The 19,639-nt window shown below is 37.9% G+C and overlaps 1 protein-coding gene across 2 annotated transcripts in view; it reads left to right on the top strand.

The window, feature by feature from the left end:
• Map3k7 (mitogen-activated protein kinase kinase kinase 7) overlaps positions 1-19,639 on the top strand; it is a 56,597-nt gene that overhangs the window by 24,015 nt on the left and 12,943 nt on the right. The window contains exons 9-13 of one of the 2 annotated variants that reach the window (XM_027403433.2): positions 375-456; positions 3,384-3,514; positions 4,059-4,188; positions 6,567-6,647; positions 16,040-16,104. In XM_027403433.2, the coding sequence (XP_027259234.1) occupies positions 375-456; positions 3,384-3,514; positions 4,059-4,188; positions 6,567-6,647; positions 16,040-16,104 (489 nt within the window). The remainder of the gene's footprint in view (positions 1-374; positions 457-3,383; positions 3,515-4,058; positions 4,189-6,566; positions 6,648-16,039; positions 16,105-19,639) is intronic. The other variant, XM_027403434.2, reaches the window with a different exon arrangement.

The following is a 19,639-nucleotide window of genomic DNA, read 5'->3' as shown; positions in this document are numbered from 1 at the left end:
GGTTTAAAGGTGATTCAGAAGCATTCACTGCCAGTTATCAATATATGTCACTGTTCCAAGCCCAGTGTTCTTCCGAGCAGTGAGTCCTCTGTTCTGTATGCTCCTCTAGAGAGTTTCCCTTGCTGTCATCTCAGTGCTTGTGTAGGTACATGGCATTGTCTGCAGCTAGCTTTCCAAAAAGAGCACTATCACCTTTTTCTCTGATCAGAAACAGAAGTCATTCCACATTCAGTACAAGCCTGCAGGAAAGCAGGGCTGTGTCCACCCCTGTGTACCTTAAACTAAAGCAGTGATACAGATGTGCTCTTGTGTTCATGTAACAGGGTTTACCCTGTACTAAAGGCATTTTAAATTGTGACTTGCTTTTACTACAGTACTTTCCAGGAGCAGATGAGCCATTGCAGTATCCTTGTCAGTACTCTGATGAAGGGCAGAGCAACTCAGCCACCAGCACAGGTAAACAGATGGCATCAGAGCATCATCAAGATTTCCCCTCTCATGAAGTTTGTCATGAAAAAAGGAGGGCTGTCTACATTTACACTTTAATTCCTCATTTCTCTGGATTCACTGCAGTTTGAGTTGCCAGGTGCCTCCCTCTTTATGAAGCTCCTGCCATAAAGACCTGCTTCCATGTCTAGAGTTACTGCTTAGTTAGGACTAAAGGATTGAATATGACATTGCTGTGAATGCTAGTCTAATTTCATCTTTTTGAGATAGTCTCACTTTGAATCCAGGCCAGCCAATCACCATATGATTTAGGCTAACTTCAAATTCATGACCCTGTCTCAAAAACCTCCTTAGATCTCAGACTAGATACATGCCTCCACACCAACAGGTTCTCCATGGATGCTGCTGGGTCAGGCAGGTTATTGTGAACATTGGGTTTCCTCACCAACTCTGTTCTGCTCTTTGGTCTTTTTCAAAAGAGACTTATTTCTGAAACTGCTTTAATTAGAAGTTCAGTTTTCTGAAATATAAAGTAGAAGTACTAAGTGATAGTTTGAGGTTATCAAAAACAGAACTAGTATTCTAACTTAGAGAAATTGCTATTTGCAAAATATATGGCATTTTGTTATTTATTTAATTTCTTTTTTGTTATTTATTTAATTTCATCTAGAGAAACACATACATGTCAGTACATATGTAACCTGAACTTTAAATTTTCACTTTTTTCCCACGAATATGTTCATTAGTCTCTTTCCCCCATTTTGAGATGGTTTATTTGTTTTAAGGTTTTTGTTTGATTAGTGATGCTCAAATTCAGTTTTACTGAAAACCTTTTGAGTTTTCAGTGATTCTGCAGTGATCTTTTCCAGAACTCCCTGTGTTTTTCCTTTCTTTCATCTTCTGATTTTCAGTCCTTTCACTGACCCTCAGTTCCTGGAGATCCTTTTATCCTTCATCCCTCCACTAAACTTGGTCAATGATGATCCATCAGAAATCATACTCAATGGTGGAATTCCTCTCTCCACTTGCTTAGCTAAGTTATAGGCCTAATTGGCTCTCAGCTTCCTCCTTTCTCAGATGAGTGCTGAGTGTCACTGTGCAGTTATCATCTCTTAGACAACTTGCTTTAGACAGCAACCTCTCCCCTAAAAGCTCAGGTATCTTGCTAGTCCATGCTGCAGGCTGACCTTGTTTTCTGTTTAAGAATGTTTGCATCATCAGAAGATAGCTCCTACAAGGTCCCCATGTCTTTGTAGCTACTTGGAACAGTGCCCACCTTCTCTGTTTTCTGTTTTTTTCTGACTGCCCATGCTTCTAGTTAAAGGCAAGACTCTCTGCTTATACATTATACCATATCTACCCTTTGTGTCAGGTAGATAACTCTTCTCTCCCCTCATGACTTTTCGTCTTTCTACTGGGAACATTTCAAGAGCAAATACAGTCTGTATTCAGATGCACTGACTAACTCCCTTCTTCCCATTCTCTAGCATCTACTTCATTTAGACTTCTCTTATACTACTACTGCAGAATTATTCTTGTGGAGGTCACCAGTTATCTCTGTATAACTATGCAAATGAGTGGAATTTTATATTCACAGTTGATACTAATAAATGTTTGGTACATTCATCTTTCTCTTTATACTCTTCACTTGCTGTGCAGGACCCAAGACTAATCTGAATTTCATACTACATTTCTGGTCACTTAGGGGTTTTTGTTGAGGTTATTGTTTGGCTATTATTTTGCGAAACAAGCAGAACCTGAGACTTTGTGAATGTTAAACAAACACCATGTCTCTGAGATTGTCCTCAGCTTGTTCTTGGTTTTCTTTGCTGGTTGTTCCTCATTTCCTCAGTTATAAGGAGGAGTGCCAAAGACTTAGCCATTGGCTTGTTCACTTAGCCATTTTCTCCATCTCCTTGGTTACCTCTTCCAATATTAGGACTTTGTTTTCCTCTCCCTCTCTCTAGGCAGATTTTGCCTCAGGTTTATTTGTAAAAACATCATAGGGCACTGACCATCTGTAAATAGTGTGTAGGTGTGTCACATCAGTCCATCTGTCTTCATATTGACTGGTAGAAGCCTTTTCTATGGGGCCTTCACAAGGGCCCCACACCTTTCAGAGCCTGAGCTGGAACTGCAGCCTCAGCCTTGGTTTAAACCTGGGCTTTTGTTGGCAGAGCCTATAACCCTTAGCCATGTAGCTTCAGATCTGCTTCCCAGGCTTTGGGTGAGTGATGAAAGAAATAAGGCTGCATTTGTGGTTGGGCACCTTGGCTCCTTGGGCTTAACTGCCTTGGGTTGCACAAGGGCCTTAAGGGCCTCTGCGTGCTCACTCATCTTTGCATTGTTTGTCTGCATCTTCTTCAGGTCTTTCTTGTTGTGCTTCTTGACAAATCACATGTTCCTCAGAAACTTGGAGTCAACCCCTTAAGACACTAGTATCTTTGTGACTGGGTTTCTTGATGCTGTCCTGTGCCATTTCCAGGATTTCTTATTTGTGGTGTAGTTCTTGGACTTGCCCATGTCTTCACAGTAACCTGTGGCTCCTGAAGTGCCTGGGACCAGAAGAGAAAAAAAAGTGTTCTCATCTTATGCCTGGATTCTACCTTTGTTTATCCAGAACAGGATTTCTAGTAGGGACTCAAAGCAGTGCTTTCCAAACTTAGTTCTGGGTATGTCCTTCAAACTCACTCTTCTTCTTGTCTGCTAATAAGCCCCAGCTCTACTTCAGGGTTAAATCTTTACATTAGTCTCATTTGTTTAGAAGACTGACTGACTCTTTATTGTGCTCTCTGTAACCATCATTTAAAATGGACTTGTTTAGAGTGTCTTCATTGGTGTGGAAGTTTTTGCTTTGTTTTTATGTCTTGCCATTTATTGAATGAGGCATTCATATCATTCTCAACCTGAAGTCATAAATGTTTCTGCTTTCCTAGGCTCATTCATGGACATCGCTTCTACAAATACCAGTAATAAAAGTGATACCAATATGGAACAAGTTCCTGCCACAAATGATACTATTAAACGCTTAGAGTCAAAACTGTTAAAAAATCAGGCAAAGCAACAGGTTTGTTCTTTTTAAAAGTAAAATTGCATGGTTTCCTTACTAGTTGTCACAACATTATACAAATGGGTCAATTATTTGTCATGTATGTAACAATCCAAAGTTTTCTCCCTGCACCAGCCCAATGAGCTCATGGTGATAGACATGAAATTTTGTTGCCATTTGTTACCCAAACAAGTAGTTTCCTTTCTGCTTATTGTTGCTATTGCCAACACCTACCCCTTCCTTCATCTGGTCCATCCCTAGCTAAGGGTCCTATGCACAGTGTGAAATACATTTTGTTCTATGGGCTGGTTAAGAAGTTCTCATAAGACTCTCATTTCATCCTGTTCAGGTTGGTTGTATTGTGGCTATTGTTGGTTAGATTACTTTGAGCAGCATGTGTCTGAGCTTGCTGTCCTCTGTTAGCTCCCTCCCATTGTAAAATTCCCTCTTTCAAAACAGTACCCTAGTCATAAAAATCCATCTGTCATCTTCCCCTTTGGCTGCTTTGGATCTCTACATGTGAAGAACTTCAGTAATTTATATTGACCTATAATTTTCACAGACTGAATCTGGGCGGCTGAGTTTGGGTGCCTCTCGTGGGAGCAGTGTGGAGAGCTTGCCCCCGACTTCTGAGGGCAAGAGGATGAGTGCTGACATGTCTGAGATAGAAGCTAGGATCATTGCGACCGCAGGTAAAAGGGGCTGCCAGTCCAAAGAGAAAATGCCTATGGATTTACATGATACTTGCAGTTGTTTTCAGTGGGGTATCTGGGTTTGTGTCTTATATATAATTTTTTAAGCAGATAGCAGGTTTACAGAATGTTTTCTAAACTTCCAGCAGTAAATTTGTACATTTGGCTCAAATTTTAAATAAGAAAAATATGGTTTAGAATTATTTGGATTATAAAATACATCTTCCTAGTTAAAATTTTATCAAATATATTTCTCCTCAAACTTAAACTAGCTCAGAAATTGAAATTCTGCTAATACCTGAATATTGCAGTAACTGAGTAATTTGCCATTGTTTTTATGATGAGCCCAGAAGCAAAAAAAATCATTGCAGAAAATTGTGCTCCAGGGCTGTGTTGTCATCCCTCTCTCCTACCAGTGGCAAGAATAGCCAAACTAGTTATAGTTTGCATATTTGATGGTAAAATGAGATAGTAGTAGTCTTATCGGACATTGGTTTTGCTAGTGTTTAAATTTCATTTTGCCAGCTCTTAAAATGTTACAATAGACAAAGTAGCTAGAATGAAAAAGAATTGTGTTTGGTCACCTGGTCAACTGGCATGGCACCTTTTCTAACCAGGTTTTATTTCAGTGGTGTGTATTTAGTTGGGTCTTATTTTGTTATTTTTGATTCTTCCAAGGTTAGAGAAGAATGGATTATAAAAATGAACATTGTACTAGAGAATGTGGAAGTGTAAACAAACAATAACAGCAAAACCCTACAAATTCTTCTCAGGATATTTTGGTCTCTCTGTATATCATTTAATTATAGATATAGACTTTGCTTAACTTAGTTATTTTCTAAGTAAAATATTCTGATTGTGTGTGTTCTCTTTGTAGAAAGTGGCATCCAGATGAACTGTACTATATTTGTCTAAACTAATCACAATCACTGAGTTTACCAACCTGCACTAAAAGCCTTTAGATAGGAAAGAATATCTCAAAATAACAGTGTCTAAACACTTAAGTTATGATCACACATAGACAAGTAGATATGTCCCCATAGTGATTAGGCAGCTGGTTTTCTGTATCTCTATGTCACAGTCTCTATTGTTTAACCCTCTGTCCTCAAGGTTACCTTGTGGTCCAAAATGGGTGTTACAGTTCTTGCTATCACTTCCACAGTTCAGGTGGCAGGAAAGAAGAGGTAACAGAAGAATGAAAGCTTTTGAAGACCTTTTCTACAGCTTCTACATGCATGCCATTAGCCAGATTAACATGGTCAGGTGACCTAGACTTACCTCTAGTAGAAGGGATCTATAATAGTAAAGTTAGACTCTATTGCTAAGGAAAAGGAAAAACTAGAGATTAGCTATCTCTTTCCGAGGTAAATGATCAGAAAGTGTCAAGCTGTGTAGAGGTCAATGGCCATCTACTAGCCTCAATGAAGCACAGTTGTCTCTGTGGACAGACACATATCCCCAACACTTCTGGAGAACCATTTCCCTTCACGGGTGTCATTTAAAATAGGATTCTGCCGTAAAAGGGAAAGTAATATTGTAATAGTTTATGCTTTCGCTAAGTCTATTTTTCTAATCAGTTGAAGGTTTGTATTTACATATTAAAGAAAAGACATTTTTTCCAGTTCAAGGATAATCATATACAAATAAATTAACTACTTTGTCCTCTCTATGTAAATGTAGGACAATACATCCTTTGAATTTTAAATAATTTGAATGTTTTTAATGAATTGTCTAACTGTGAAAGATTCATTCTCCCGCTTTTGACAGCCTTCATATTTAACAGCTATATACCCTAAACTTCGAAAGCTATAGTAAATGTTCAGTTTGTTAGAAATAATGTAGACGTTCTTAGGGAGATGATACACATTTTATGCTTTGACTTGACAACTATTGTTTAATCATGGAATTTTAATTTATAGCACATTCCAAGAAGCACCTAACTTCAAGAGCTATCTATTCCTGTTTGTGTCATTAGCACAAATCTGGCAGCCTACCTTATTAACTCCACTCGTCTTCCTCCCGTCCATCCGCTTCCTACCTTCACCTCGTGTCATTGATTTTACTTAGGTAGAATATTTCTAAGAACACGTTGGAAAGTTAGCTTCTCCACTCTCCTGCAGCTTTGTCTGACTTTCTTTGTTGTTGGGTGTCTCCCCCCCCCCCCCGCTAATTAAAAACAGTGTGTACGACTTTTGAGACTGTTTTTTGCTCTTTCACAGCACCTTCCTAAGCATGGATGAAAGTTAGATAGTTCTGCATGCCATTCTGCATGAGATGTAATTAACATGACTATTTCAGAACTGTTCTGTTTTGCAGTCATTTCCTGTGTTACTGTTTGTGGTTGTTTGCATGTATACTGTACATGTGTGTTTTTTCAGCCTATTCCAAGCCTAAACGTGGCCACCGTAAAACCGCTTCATTTGGCAACATTCTGGATGTCCCTGAGATCGTCATATCAGGTATCATAGACCACCTGTGTTGGTGTAACAGCTGTGGAACTGGATTAATGATCCTGGTACTTTTAAATGCTTCTTGCTCCAATTTTCATATGATCTGAAAATAGATATCTCACATACACTACCCAGGGAGACAGGTAGAAAACTGTATACTGCCACACTGAAGCCAGCTTGCACATGTAACTTACATCTCCAGTAAAAAGAGGCAAGTAAAATGAAAATAACACTTCACATAAGGGAGAGCACCACCCCATGTTTACCTCTTTTCTCTGGAAGCTGTACCTACGTAATCTGCACCCAGCAGAAAGAGGATATAGCTGCTTGAAACTTTTGCTGTCCTTGCCTCCTTCCCTCCCTGTCCATTCTGTGTCTTTGGAGAGCCGATGGGCATGTAGCTAAAAGAAAGCTGCTGCACAGCACTATCCTGATCTGGAGAGCAGAGGGTTGAAAACAGGCAAGGCTTGCCATTTATAGGGTGCCTTGCCAGAAACAATACTAGAACAGCTGGTTAGTTCTGCTGGTGTGTTAAGAGGAAGGTCTACAGACTATGTGTTATACCTACTCACACATGATACTTCAGGGCATCAGTTGGTAAATGCTTTTAAATCTTATAGTGGTCCTTTCATAGGTAAATGAAAGCCATCATTTTTAATAAAAGCTTAAATGGCATAATAACCTTAATGATCATTAGGGCCAGTGAGGTGACTTAGCAGGTAAAGGTGCTTCCCATTCAGCCTCCTAACCTAAGATCAATTCCTAGGATCCATGTGGTGGAAAAAGAGAACAGAGTCCCAAAAGTTGTTCTCTGTTCTCCACATGCACCTCGCACAAACATGTATACACACAGGGACACAAGATAAATAAAGGTAGATTTTTTTTTTCATCTCTTGACCTTTATAGAGATATTTTTCACATGTGTGATTTAGGTGGATTCTTTAGCATTCTGTAAATTTGCCCGTGATAGTGCTTAGTTAGCATTGTGTTTAAACTGTAGTTCAATACCTAATTTTTTCTCTCTAAACTCAAAACTAAATGATAAGGACTATGAATTTGTTAATTACTATTGATTCCTGTCAGTAGTAATTGTCTCCATAGTATTTCCTGCACTGAACACACTATTTAATAAGTAGGTTTATTAAATGAGTAAGTCATTTCTAACTACTAGAAACTAGGGTACAAAATACATAAACTACAGTTTTATGGGCCATTTTGTTTCTATAAAACTAATTTGTACTAATTTTCTTTAATATTGAAGGTGATATCCTATTTTTTAACATTGTCACCACTGTTTAAATATTGTTAACATGTTTCTCATGTAGTAATTTTTGTTGATTGATGGCTTATTTAGAAATTAACAAAGTACTTTTGATTGTTTTATTTCTATACTGGTAGATACAATACGCTGGCCCCAAAATGGCAGCATTTAAATTTACATGGAGCTGTAGTAACATTGACTACATTACAGAATCAGAAAATTTAGACAAGTAGCAATTTAATCTTAACTTAGGTCCATAAGTCTAAAGGGCAAACAAAATAATGGAGAAGAAAGAAGAAACATATTAATAGTCTAGAGGGGCAAGAGCCAGTGTTGTGCGATGACCAGAGGTCACTTGTACTTAACCTATAATAGCCAGACAGCCTGCTGGAAAGAGCTAGTCTGAAAAGTTAGCAGTGCTGAAGCCAGGAATTCCTGAAATGATGCTTTTTTGTTTTTAAGATTTATTTCATGTATGTAAGTGCTCTATTTGAATGTGTGGATGTGTGACAGACAGAAAAGGGCATCAGATACCATTGCAGATGGTTGTGAGCCATTTGTAGTAGCTGGGAATTGAACTCAGGACCTCTGGAAGAGCTGCCAGTGCTCTTAACCAAAGCCATCTCTCCAGCCCTGGTAAGATGCTTTATTAAAGCTAGAGAGTAGTCATCTTAATAGACTTTCATTGTACCCTTGTACCTAAATTGAAAGTGTGGCCATTTTCCTAGATGAAGGGTTAAGATGTGATTCTTCCCAGAGCCACACAAGACCAGCTCCACCCAGATCATCAGACTCAGTTCACATTGTGTTTTTCTCTTGTTGAAGTCACAGAAGGTAGAACATTCCACACTTCCTTGGTGCTTTCCTAGCAGGGAGCTTCACTTAGGGAGACTAGGACACTGGGTCCTTTTGAAATAAGCATACCTTAACTCTGCTGTTACTTTCTAGGGCAGCAGAGAAAGTATTATTTAGCAATAAATTGTTTTAAAATATTCTTGCTAGGTCTTCCTTTCCAGATATCCAAACACTAGTCAATTTTGCCTTCTTTAGTAAAAGGAATGCAAGATGTAGAACTGAAACTGATAGGCATAAAAACCAAACCTAATGTATCTCCAAGTTATATTTTTAAATTAAACTTAGTAATATAGCCCACCCTTTGAGAATATCTCATTTTCTGTTAGCTTTTAATTAAAAGATGGCATTTATTTTCCCAAATTTTCTAACACTAACAGAATTTCTTTTCCACCAAGTGCATTTCTGACAAATGCTTTGGTCTAGGTGCTTCTTATTTTATGTCTAAACTCCCATTTACCAGCACTGGAATTCACTTCAAATACTTTTGCATAATTGTTTCATCTATTACAAGTAAATAGTCCCAGTAATCCTTTGCTTTGGATGAGTGCAGTGCACTGAGTCCAATGTACTGGTTGACATGAACTCCCTCTCTCAGTAACAGCTCACTTAATCTTTGCTTTTCAAAAACATATTATTTGCATCATTCATGTAAGAAAGAAAGCTACTTGGGCTACCATCAGTTTCAAGTCCTTAGGTCATATGGGAACTGACTTTTAATATAATACTAAGGGATTCGTGTATGAGAGTATACAAGTTTCATACCTCTTCTCATACCTGGGGCTGATATGCTGGCAAACTTTGGTATAGTGACCTGCCTTCTATTTTCCACTGTCCCCTACCCTGCAAAGGACACCTTTAAGAGCTGCTCATCAGTGAAGTGCAGGTGACATTTTACTGCTTACACATTTGTTGGCAGGTGCTGCCAACTCTCCCTAGGCAAAGTCAGTACAGATGAAAGGTTCTCACCTATGCTTAGGACATTCATACTATAACTGGCTAATTCATTTGCTTGTTACATTATGCACTGATAAATTGAAATGGGCAATTAGAAGAAACAATGGGCTTTTCTTAAGGGCCTTCCCTTGACACTTGAGTTTTGAAAGCATGATCCTTTCTCCTTTTCAGCAGGTGACTTTTTGGCAGGGAGGTAATTTTTTGTTTGTTTGTTTGGTGGTTTGGGTTGGTTTGGTTTGGTTTGGTTTTTCAAGATAGTTTCTCTGGCTCTAGCTGTCTTGGAACTTACTCCATGGTCCAGGCTGGCCTCAACTCAGAGACTTATTCACCTGTCTTTGGAGTGCTGAGGAAAGTGCCTGTGGCCATTGCCCAGCTTCCAGTGACTTGTAATAGATTCTTTCTTTGAAGAACCAGAGATGGGTGAGGTATTATTGGCTTTCTTCGAGTTTTCTGATTGTTTTTCCTCCCGCTGATTTAATAAAGAGGTTAGGAAAGATCTTGAACTTTGCTTTGTCTCCGAGTTTTTAACTTTTTTCTTCAAAGTCTGAAAATTTATTTGTTACTCTTAAAAACTTACTTCTGACTGGATCAGACTTAGAAACTCTCTGCAAGGACAGCCTGTGTCTCTTGCCAATCTGTTCCTGGTGTTTTCTTTAGCTTCCTTCATTCTCAGGGCCAGAAGTTTAGCATATTCTGCAGTCTCCTCCTGGTTTTTCTTAGCACACTGTTTCTTCAGAGCAGTGCAACAGTGTTTGTATTGCAGGACAAATAAGAGTAACAAGATGTTGAATCTAGGGTGCTTTGGTTCTAGGCTTCTGGCCTTCTTTGTTTAGAGCTGTATGACAACATTTTGACAGACATCATCTTCTTTAGAGAGATTGAAAAGCTTTCAGGTTCTGCTAGTTCTTTTGTTCCCCATGCACCCAGACACATTAGTTCTACAGACCAGGAATATCCTTCTCTCCTTTTTTAAAGTAACCACATTGAGAACACTAAGATTGGCATCCACAGAGCATCCATGAACAGAGTTGTGCTTCCCCTCTCCAGTCCTCCTTGGTCTATGACAAACAAGAATGCCCTTACTCAGCAGCCGGTACGCTCTGACATGGGCCAAGACACTTTGCTTCGTCAGAGGAGAACTTTGTCATTGCCACCACTGATTCAGACCACATAACCCTTCCACTCTTCACCAGAGCATCAGCAGCTACTTCTGTGACCGTGTGCTTCTAGAGAGTATGAAGCTTGCGTTCATCATCCGCTTCAGTGAGTTTCTGATGGCCAGTGCCTAGGAAGGAGATTTCTGCTTCATCTTGACAACTGCTGCTGCCCAAGTTTTGATCTGGTTCTTTCCTCATCTCAGATGCCCAGATGAGATTGTTTGCAAAACTCTCCTGGCAGTGGGGGGAGAGGAGGCCATCTATTTCAGCTGTTCTGGTTCTTACAGTCTTTCTTTGCTATCTTCTGAATGCTCCCTGACCCTTAGGTGTAGAAGTTGTGGTGTAGTTGTAGCATTTGGGACTGGGCTCTGCAACTCTGTATTTTGATCAGTTGTGGCTTTTTGTAATGATCTCCATCTATTGCATAGAGATATTTCCTTGATAAGAGGTAAGAACTACACTTATCTGTGGGAATAGGGACAAATAATTAGAATATAGTTAGAAATATAGTGGTTTAGCAAAGTGGTGATTGTAGGTTTTCTTCAAGATCCATGACTTTACTAGCTGTGGGTAGTGGACAAGGTTTCCATTACCAAGCATGGTGTTCCTCTTGTTGAGTAGGTCTTATATCCAAGTAGAGAACTGTTTGGGGCATGTTTGTCAAATATTCCATGGCCAGAGTTATATGTCCTCATGTCAGTGTCTTCTGTTTTGTTCCATTGGTCTGTGTGTCTGCTTTTGTGTCAGTACCATACAGTTTTTATTACAGTGGCTCTGTGATGTATCTTGAGGTCTGGGAATGGTAATCCTTCCAGCACCGTTCTTTTTGCTCAGGATTATTTGTGCTGTCCTTGGTCTTTTCTGGTTCTTTGTTTATAATTCTATAATCAGTAGTCAGGGAAGAGCACGTGTGCCCTAAAGTCATTTTGTACGTGACGAGAGCATTCAGGGACACCAGGCATGATTGATAATACATTTCAAAGTCCCCTGGGAAAAATCATAGTTAGACATACACACCTATAAAGAAACGGTATAATTCAAACAAACTTCTGCATGTCTCTCACACTAGTATAAAATTGTTATTTATATTTTATACCAGCTTGATTGCTACTATAAAATGAAACAAATACTCAAAATGTGACTTATAAAGTTGCCTTATAAATACTGATATTGCAGTCATAATATATATATATATATTGAGAAAACAAGGTAAACTAGAAAATCTTATAGAATATTTGTCTCACTTGTAAAGCTTGATTGCATTTTAAGGCACTTGAATAGCCTCTGTTCCATTCTAGATATGCATTACCAACAATCTGAGGGCATGAACAGTTCAGTTTTACTATACTTTTGTGGTTTCTAAGTCTGATAATACAGCCTGCTGTGGAGAGGGATAGAATGTCTTCATCAAAAGTGATATTTCATCTTCGGTATTTTTTACATAATAATATGTTGAGCCATTCTTAACTAATATATTAAAATATTTTGCATAGTTCCCTGAAGACCCTGAGTTATCAGATGTTATGTTTATAGTATTGTTTTTGAAGTTGGAAACAATAAGTCTGTTGGGTTTTGATCTATTTAGTCACATTTAGGTCTAAAAGAATACTCATTTTCACTTTTATAAGACATTGGCTGTGCTGTATATTTACTTTTATAGCAAGAGTGTGACAAAGAGAAAGGTGGACGAGGTGTATACTTAACTGAGTTTCTTGACTCCTCCATTTTGGGTATTGACAAGTATGCTGGCCAGTTGTGGGGGTGAGGGGGTACTTCGTAGAGCATCACACCCTGGAGCCAGAGTCATCCTTGAGAGACTTCCAGACATTGTTTTGTTTTCTTCACTAGCATGAGAATAAAGCTTTTCTCATGTTGTTTCCTTCAAGAACTAGTAGATACTAATGTTTATAAGTATTCAACTAGAATTGTATAAATTATTGCACAGCTCCCATGTGAAAAGACAATATAATAGGACAATTTAAGCTTTCCTGCAGTGGAAAAGTCCCTACCTGTCACAGGTAGTCTCATTAACAGTTGTAAGCCTTTGATTAGGAACTGTGTTAAGGTACTCCTGTTCACTTCCTATGGAATTTGGTATTTTTGACTAGTTAAATGGGAAAGTTAATCTACCTTTACAGTAAATATTCAGGGAGTCTCTCAACCAAATTTACCAGGGTCACATTTTATAACCTAAAAACTAAACTAATATGTATCCATATTAGCATGTCTTTAGTCCCACACTCAGGAGACAGAGGCCTGTGGATCAAAGCCAGTGCTTTGGGAAACTCTGTCTAAAAGAAATAAAATTTAATTTAAAGAAATAATATTTAATTTTTTAAAAAAAGACAAAAGAAAAGGGGTGAACCTCAAATTGTAGTCTAATAAAGTTAATTCCAAAGCAAACATCATCAGTCATTAATAATTGTTTTTAAAAACCTATCTGGTATCCTTCTAAGGAAAGAGGCATAACTTGTTGAAATTAGTAAGAGAGTTGTGGCAACCTAACAGGCACACATTTTTAAACTATACCCTAAGTTTAGTGCTAAACAGTAATTGAATACTTACATATATATCATTATACAATAATTCCTGTTCTAGGCATGAGAACACTTTTTATTTAGAACTTACAGATCTCAGATTTTCCAACAATTAGGGCAAGAGAAGGCTCCAGGATGTAGGGGAACCTTTAGCCAGCTCCTAAGCAGCCGTGGCTACAGGTTCCCCTACACCAGGATAGTAATTTGCTTTGAAAGTCTAAGGCATTGGTAGTGAAAGCCAAGGATGGACTGTATGCGACCTCAGGCAGTCATCTCTGGACTTGTTCTGAAATGACTCACACACTTGCTTAGGAACTCCACTGTAGTTGAGAGCAGCCTTTTGGGGGAGTTAGATTGTGTCTGTGACAAGCTTGAAGAACTAAGCTGTGACAGCAGCTTTCTCATTTTTTTGCCTCCCTTTGTGCCTTGGGCCCTGGAGGAAGGTGTGCAGTGTGAGCTGTCAGTGAGATCTTAGTTAAACCATTCTTAAAATTCTCATTTTTTTCTCTTATAAATCATAGATGTTCAGGGTCTTTTTTTTTTTTTTTTTTTTTTGCGCACATATCAAATAACTTTAAAAGTGAAAAGTGAGGACCAGTGAGATGGCTCACCAGATAAGGAAACTTGCTGCCAAACCTGACAGGCAGGAAGAAGAGAACTGCCTCTCACAAGTTGTCTTCAGACCCATCTTGTAGTAAGAATACACACACACAAAGTAAGGCATATTTTAAGTGTAATGTGTGCATTTCTAGATTAGTATTCAGTGCAAAAATTGAGAATTCAGATTTTCTAAGAACACACCCAATGATTTTCATTTGCAATACTAGAAGCTTGAGTTACTTCACATTCATATTTCTAAATTATGGCTTTTAAACTTAATATTGGAGCAACAAGTATTTGTTGATTGCAATCCTCTTTTGCTTTGTCTGAGCTGTTTGCCAGGTGGTTTCTGACATGGTTGTGCTCATTAAAATAAACTGCCTAATACTGCTTGCTTCCACTCATGCTGTTGCATGAAAAGCTTCATTTTATGGCATTCGTTAACCATCAACTCTTCTTTACCCTATTTTCTTAACATTTGTCTTCCACTTTCTGTCCCTCAGCTAGACTTGAACTCATATTTGGTGAAACTATTATAGTGATGTCATGGTTTATAGACACATACACTGGGTGGTTCCTCAGATTCATAAATGTTGCTGATCCCAAAAGAGAGTTCCAGGCACTTTTATAGTGTATGTCATCTGTGCTAATTTTAGAATAAGGGCGTTGAATGAAATGTGCCTAAAATTGCTCATTAGTCATACTAGTAGTATCCTTTTTGTTTGGGGGACACAGATAGTTAAAAGAATTCTTGAAAGGGTCTGATTCAATAAATGCAGTTTGTTTTACTTTGTAATGGAAAGTTGGGACATTTCAAAATAAATTGAATTTTGAAGTAAATTTGAATTCAGAGTATGGAAGGAATTTTAAAACAGTATAAAATGGGAAAAGTTATGAGCTATACTTTTAAGAGTGACTATACATTTGAGTTTTATATTCACTACTTGTATTACTTCACTAAACATTCTTAATTCTATTCAAAGTCCATTTGGTTTAAATGTGAAACAATAATGAGAGTGCATGGATTAAGATGCTAAATGATACTGATTTGTTTTAGATACTTTTTCTATCCAAGATGGTGAAGTGTGAAAATGTAAATGATTTCTCTGCTCATCATAACAGAACTGTTAGAGCATGTGTCCTGAGTGCTTCCTGCTAGTTGCAGAATTATATGCTACAGCTTTCAGGGTCAAAGGAGTTGTGAATATTGTACCAGCTGTTTCTTGGAGTATTTTGGTGTTTCCTTTTTAACAGCTGACCTCTCATGTTAAAAGATACTGTATAAACAACCTACTCCCAAGTAAAGGTGCTGAGTGAAGCTGTTGTTTAAGTCAATCTGTTTACTGAAGACTTGTTTATGGAATTCTTTTTTTATTGAGTTAAAAAGTGTTGCTAATATAGATGTTTCTAAAGCAGGGTGTTCATAATAGCCCATCTCAATAAGCTGTATATATTTATTTGAGCATAGAATGAACCTTGTTCATCTCCAAGAGGAAACTTAGCTGCTACCCACTAGTGATGAATTACTGCATTCTGACAAAGACTAATGGAAGTAAATGTGACTGTAGCAATAATTTAAGCCTAAGCATCCTCTTAGGCACTGCTGCCAGCCAAAGCCAGACATGTCTTACAACCTGCTAGCTGTCTTGCTGTGAAAACTGTAACGTAAGGGCCTTGAAATAGATGCCGTCATCAGCCCCAACCCCCAAGCATTCATCTATTTAAACACATGACAGAAGATGGTGGAAGACAGTTCAGCTGCTGTTTGCTGTTTTTGCGGTAGGAGTGTCATTGTATTAGGACATACCCCTTTGTGGGCCAGCAATCTTTGAGTTGATATACTACAGCTCTCTCTCTGTCTCTTTCTCAATTTTGGGATTGGTTTGTTTTTACGATAAACTTACTCATTCTTTTTCCTGCAAATGTGTTACATAGATCCCAGGAGCAGGAGATTTCACTTCCTCTGCCGCAGTTCCACCCTTCTCACTTGTGTGAATAGATTGCAGTTTCACTTGTTTGTTGTTGTTTTGTTTTAAGGCAACGGGCAACCAAGGCGTAGATCCATCCAAGACTTGACTGTTACTGGGACAGAACCTGGTCAGGTAAGACTTAACATTCAAGTTATCTGTCTGTGGAGAACTATGATAGGCAGAGCTCAAGAATGAACCATAATATCCTCTGCAAAAGTAGCTGACCTGAAATTGTGATCAAGAAGTTTATTGCTACTGAGTGTCAGTCCATAAGGAAGATGGAAAAGCACTGAATTCCTAGTTCACTTTGAACTGTATGAGAAAGCCTGTTGTCCAGCAGTGCATCATGGGTTCTCATGTTTGAAGAAAATACTTTGTTCTGGAACTTAATAATGCACCTTTATCATTGTTCTCTAAAGTGAATAATTAGTATTAATGCTTCTTACTAATGATAGGAATAAATACCTCCCTAATATGCTAGTCCTGGGGCCACTTGGAGAGTGTTAATATCTTTTAATTTGATATATCCACTGCCTTCATATTTTCATTAATATCCTTTGAAAGTATATACTAAGCAGATGGCTAAACTCAAGGAAGCTTGTATTCTAGTCATTACAGATTTTATTGCTTGTGTTTTCAATGCTCTTCTGAACTCGCCCATCTCTTTATCATAGCTTCTTTGTAAATAGTCCAGATAATGCTGTGATTTAAGCCATATTGACTCTACTATAGAATTCTAATTAATTGGGTATAAAAAAGTAGTTTAGTAATTAAGGTTTTTTTCTGTTACTCAAATTAATACATTTGACATACATTCTTACTATATTTTCTAAAATGAATGAGGACTAAGTATGAGGTATTTTGTTTTGTTTTCATGTGAGAATACTATTCATATGAAGTAATAAAATTATTGTACATGGTTCATGTATACATGTAAAATATCAGTATAATTTACTTTAAGGAAATATACATTAATACTTTTCATCATAGAAAGTTTTATTATTTCATTTTTGTAAGAATGAATGGTTGTGGTTTTTTTGTAGATTTTATAAAAGAATGTTTTCTAGCTCTCTATTTAACTTAAAAATATCTTGACAGGCTGGAAATGGTGTTACACACGTTTAATCCCAGTACCTGAGAGGCAGAGGCAGGTGCATGTCTGTGAGTTTGAGGCCAGCCTGGTCTACATAGTGAGTTCCAGTACAGTCAAAGAGCAACCCTGTCTCAAAAAGAAAAGGAAAAAAAAAAAAAAGATTCTTAATAAAGATTAGTATCTTTGACTTTATTTAAATCTGGTAATATTTTATAACAATTCTTACTGCATATACATATAATCTTCAAATATAGAAATAAGGACACATAAGTTATTATATATTTTAGCATCATTAATGTAAACCTTTCTCACTCATTCAGTAGTGATTTTTTTTTCCAGTGTATTGATTTTTATGATGCCCCAGAACTTTTGTTTCCCTCACTGACATTTAAAGGGTTTGGTCAGCCTATTTAACATCCCGCATTTGCTTTGAGTCCGTTGTCTTGATGAGCACAGCTTTTAAACTGTTTATTATTGTCATCAGTACTCCAGTTATTTGAACCCTAACCCAGTGCTCTCTGACACCAAGCCCTTACTCTAAGACACAGAGTAGCTGCTGATATGAGAGCTTCTCTCAACACTCCCAATACCAAGCTTTGCTAATCTCTCCACTAGTCATACTTAGCTTCGTTAGACCTGTGGCCAAAAACCTTTAATGTATGAAGCTTTCAAGTAGTAAAACCTAGGGACTAAGGCAGACTGTGGCTGAGAGACAGTCACTGGCATGAATTGTCATATACCATTTGAGAAGATACGGAGGAAGAGGAAGTTTGATTTGTTAGTAACACTGCTCTAAAATAGTTGGTATTTTAAATTCATCCACTTTATCAACTACCAAAGTATTATAACCTTACTGTACCTTATGTCTACTTGGGATAAGAGTAACAGGAAAGTGACTACATGACCATTGGGTTGAATTCAATATGTGTGAGGGAGCATGCCCACAGCATGGGTTTCCATAACTTGATAATGTGTTTCTTTCCAAAATTGATGAAGTGATTGGCAGGTATGCAGGGGGTGAGGAATAGGAGCTTCTGCTTTAGTTTTATTTTGAAGTTTGTTTTTAGACATTGAAATTGGTAAAGATCTTCCTTCATGTTTTCAGCACCCTGTTAAGAAGAGGTCTTGAATGCAAGTCTGATTCAATGGCACACTGTAAACTTTATCATTCTGTCTTGCATTACAGGAGTAGGGAGGTAGCTTAGTTGGCAGAGTGCTTGCCTAGTATGTATAATATCCTGAACTTTATCCTTAGCATGTGGAGAACTAGATATGGTGATAGATACCTGTAAGCTAGCACTTGGGGGTGGAAATATCAGGAGGATCAGACATTCAAAGTCATCATTCTGCTACATAATGAATTTGAGACCAACTCTGTCTCAAACAAAACAAAACAAAATAACCAAAAAAAAAAAAAAATGATATGTAATTTGTGCTGAAATGATCCTGGTGAATTCTGTGTTGTAGTTTGTCATTATCTGTAACTTAATTATTTAAGTAGCTTTTCAGTAATGATGAGCTTTAAAACACCATGTCATTGAGCAAGACTAACCCATAATAAATACTATAACAGTAAGTCTAGACAGGTAACTGGACACATTTACTTTTTAAACATTTAGGTGAACCTTCCTATTCACTAAAATGATGTACTATAAAGTCGATCCACATAGCCCTTTTGGGATTCCATCCAGTATACATCTCCCATTCCACAGTGATACAGTTACCATTATCTAGAGAATTAGACACGATATGAACCCAGCATGCTTCTTAATTGTCCTGAGCATCAGCAACCTTTGTGCAACTAGGTACTGCAACACCCACTATATAGGGTTCCTATGGAATATGAGAGGACAGACACATAGTAGACACTGATCCGTGTTGCAGACCTTCCTCCATACAGGGCTCTTGGTAATACTTCGTTGTCCTCATTACATATGAAATGAAAATAGCACTGGGGAATCAGTTAAATCTCGAATTCTGTTATTTCTATGTCAGGGGAAAAGGGGGGTAGGGGTCAGTGGATAAAAGCTCCTGATGTCCTTGTAAGTTCAAGGCTAGTGTGTACTATGTAGAAGTGCTGTCTCACAAAACAAAAAGCTGTAATGGTGCAAGATGCAGACTGAAATTGTATGCATTTGGATTCAAGAGTATTTCAGTACTGTTCTGAGTACCTGGGACTGCCTTAGAGAAGGGAGTACCTATCTAGAAGAGCAGTAAGTGCTCCTAACCACATCTTTCTAGTAAATTGGATTTGTCTCTTAAGAATCATATTTAATTCATCCTGACAATTTGATTGGAGTCTTATTTTTTTCACTTATGCGTTTGTCTGTTTTTGTGTGCATGCATATGTATGCTATGAGTCCCCAAAATGGCCACAGTAGGATATCAGATCCCCTGGGGCTGGAGTTGTGTCCTCTGTCTGGAAGACAGGAACCACTTAACCTCCAAGCTGTCTCTCCTGTGCATAGGAGTTTTCTTTGTTTCATTTTGAGCTTTAATATTGTAGTTTATTTTGTTTTTTTATCTTATTTGAAACTCCTCTTTTATCTTCTTGCCCTTTTTGAAGTTGAATAG

This window comes from Cricetulus griseus, chromosome 2 (genome assembly GCF_003668045.3).
Source record: "Cricetulus griseus strain 17A/GY chromosome 2, alternate assembly CriGri-PICRH-1.0, whole genome shotgun sequence".
Classification (NCBI taxonomy): domain Eukaryota; kingdom Metazoa; phylum Chordata; class Mammalia; order Rodentia; family Cricetidae; genus Cricetulus; species Cricetulus griseus.
This window is presented reverse-complemented; position numbering and strand designations above follow the sequence as displayed.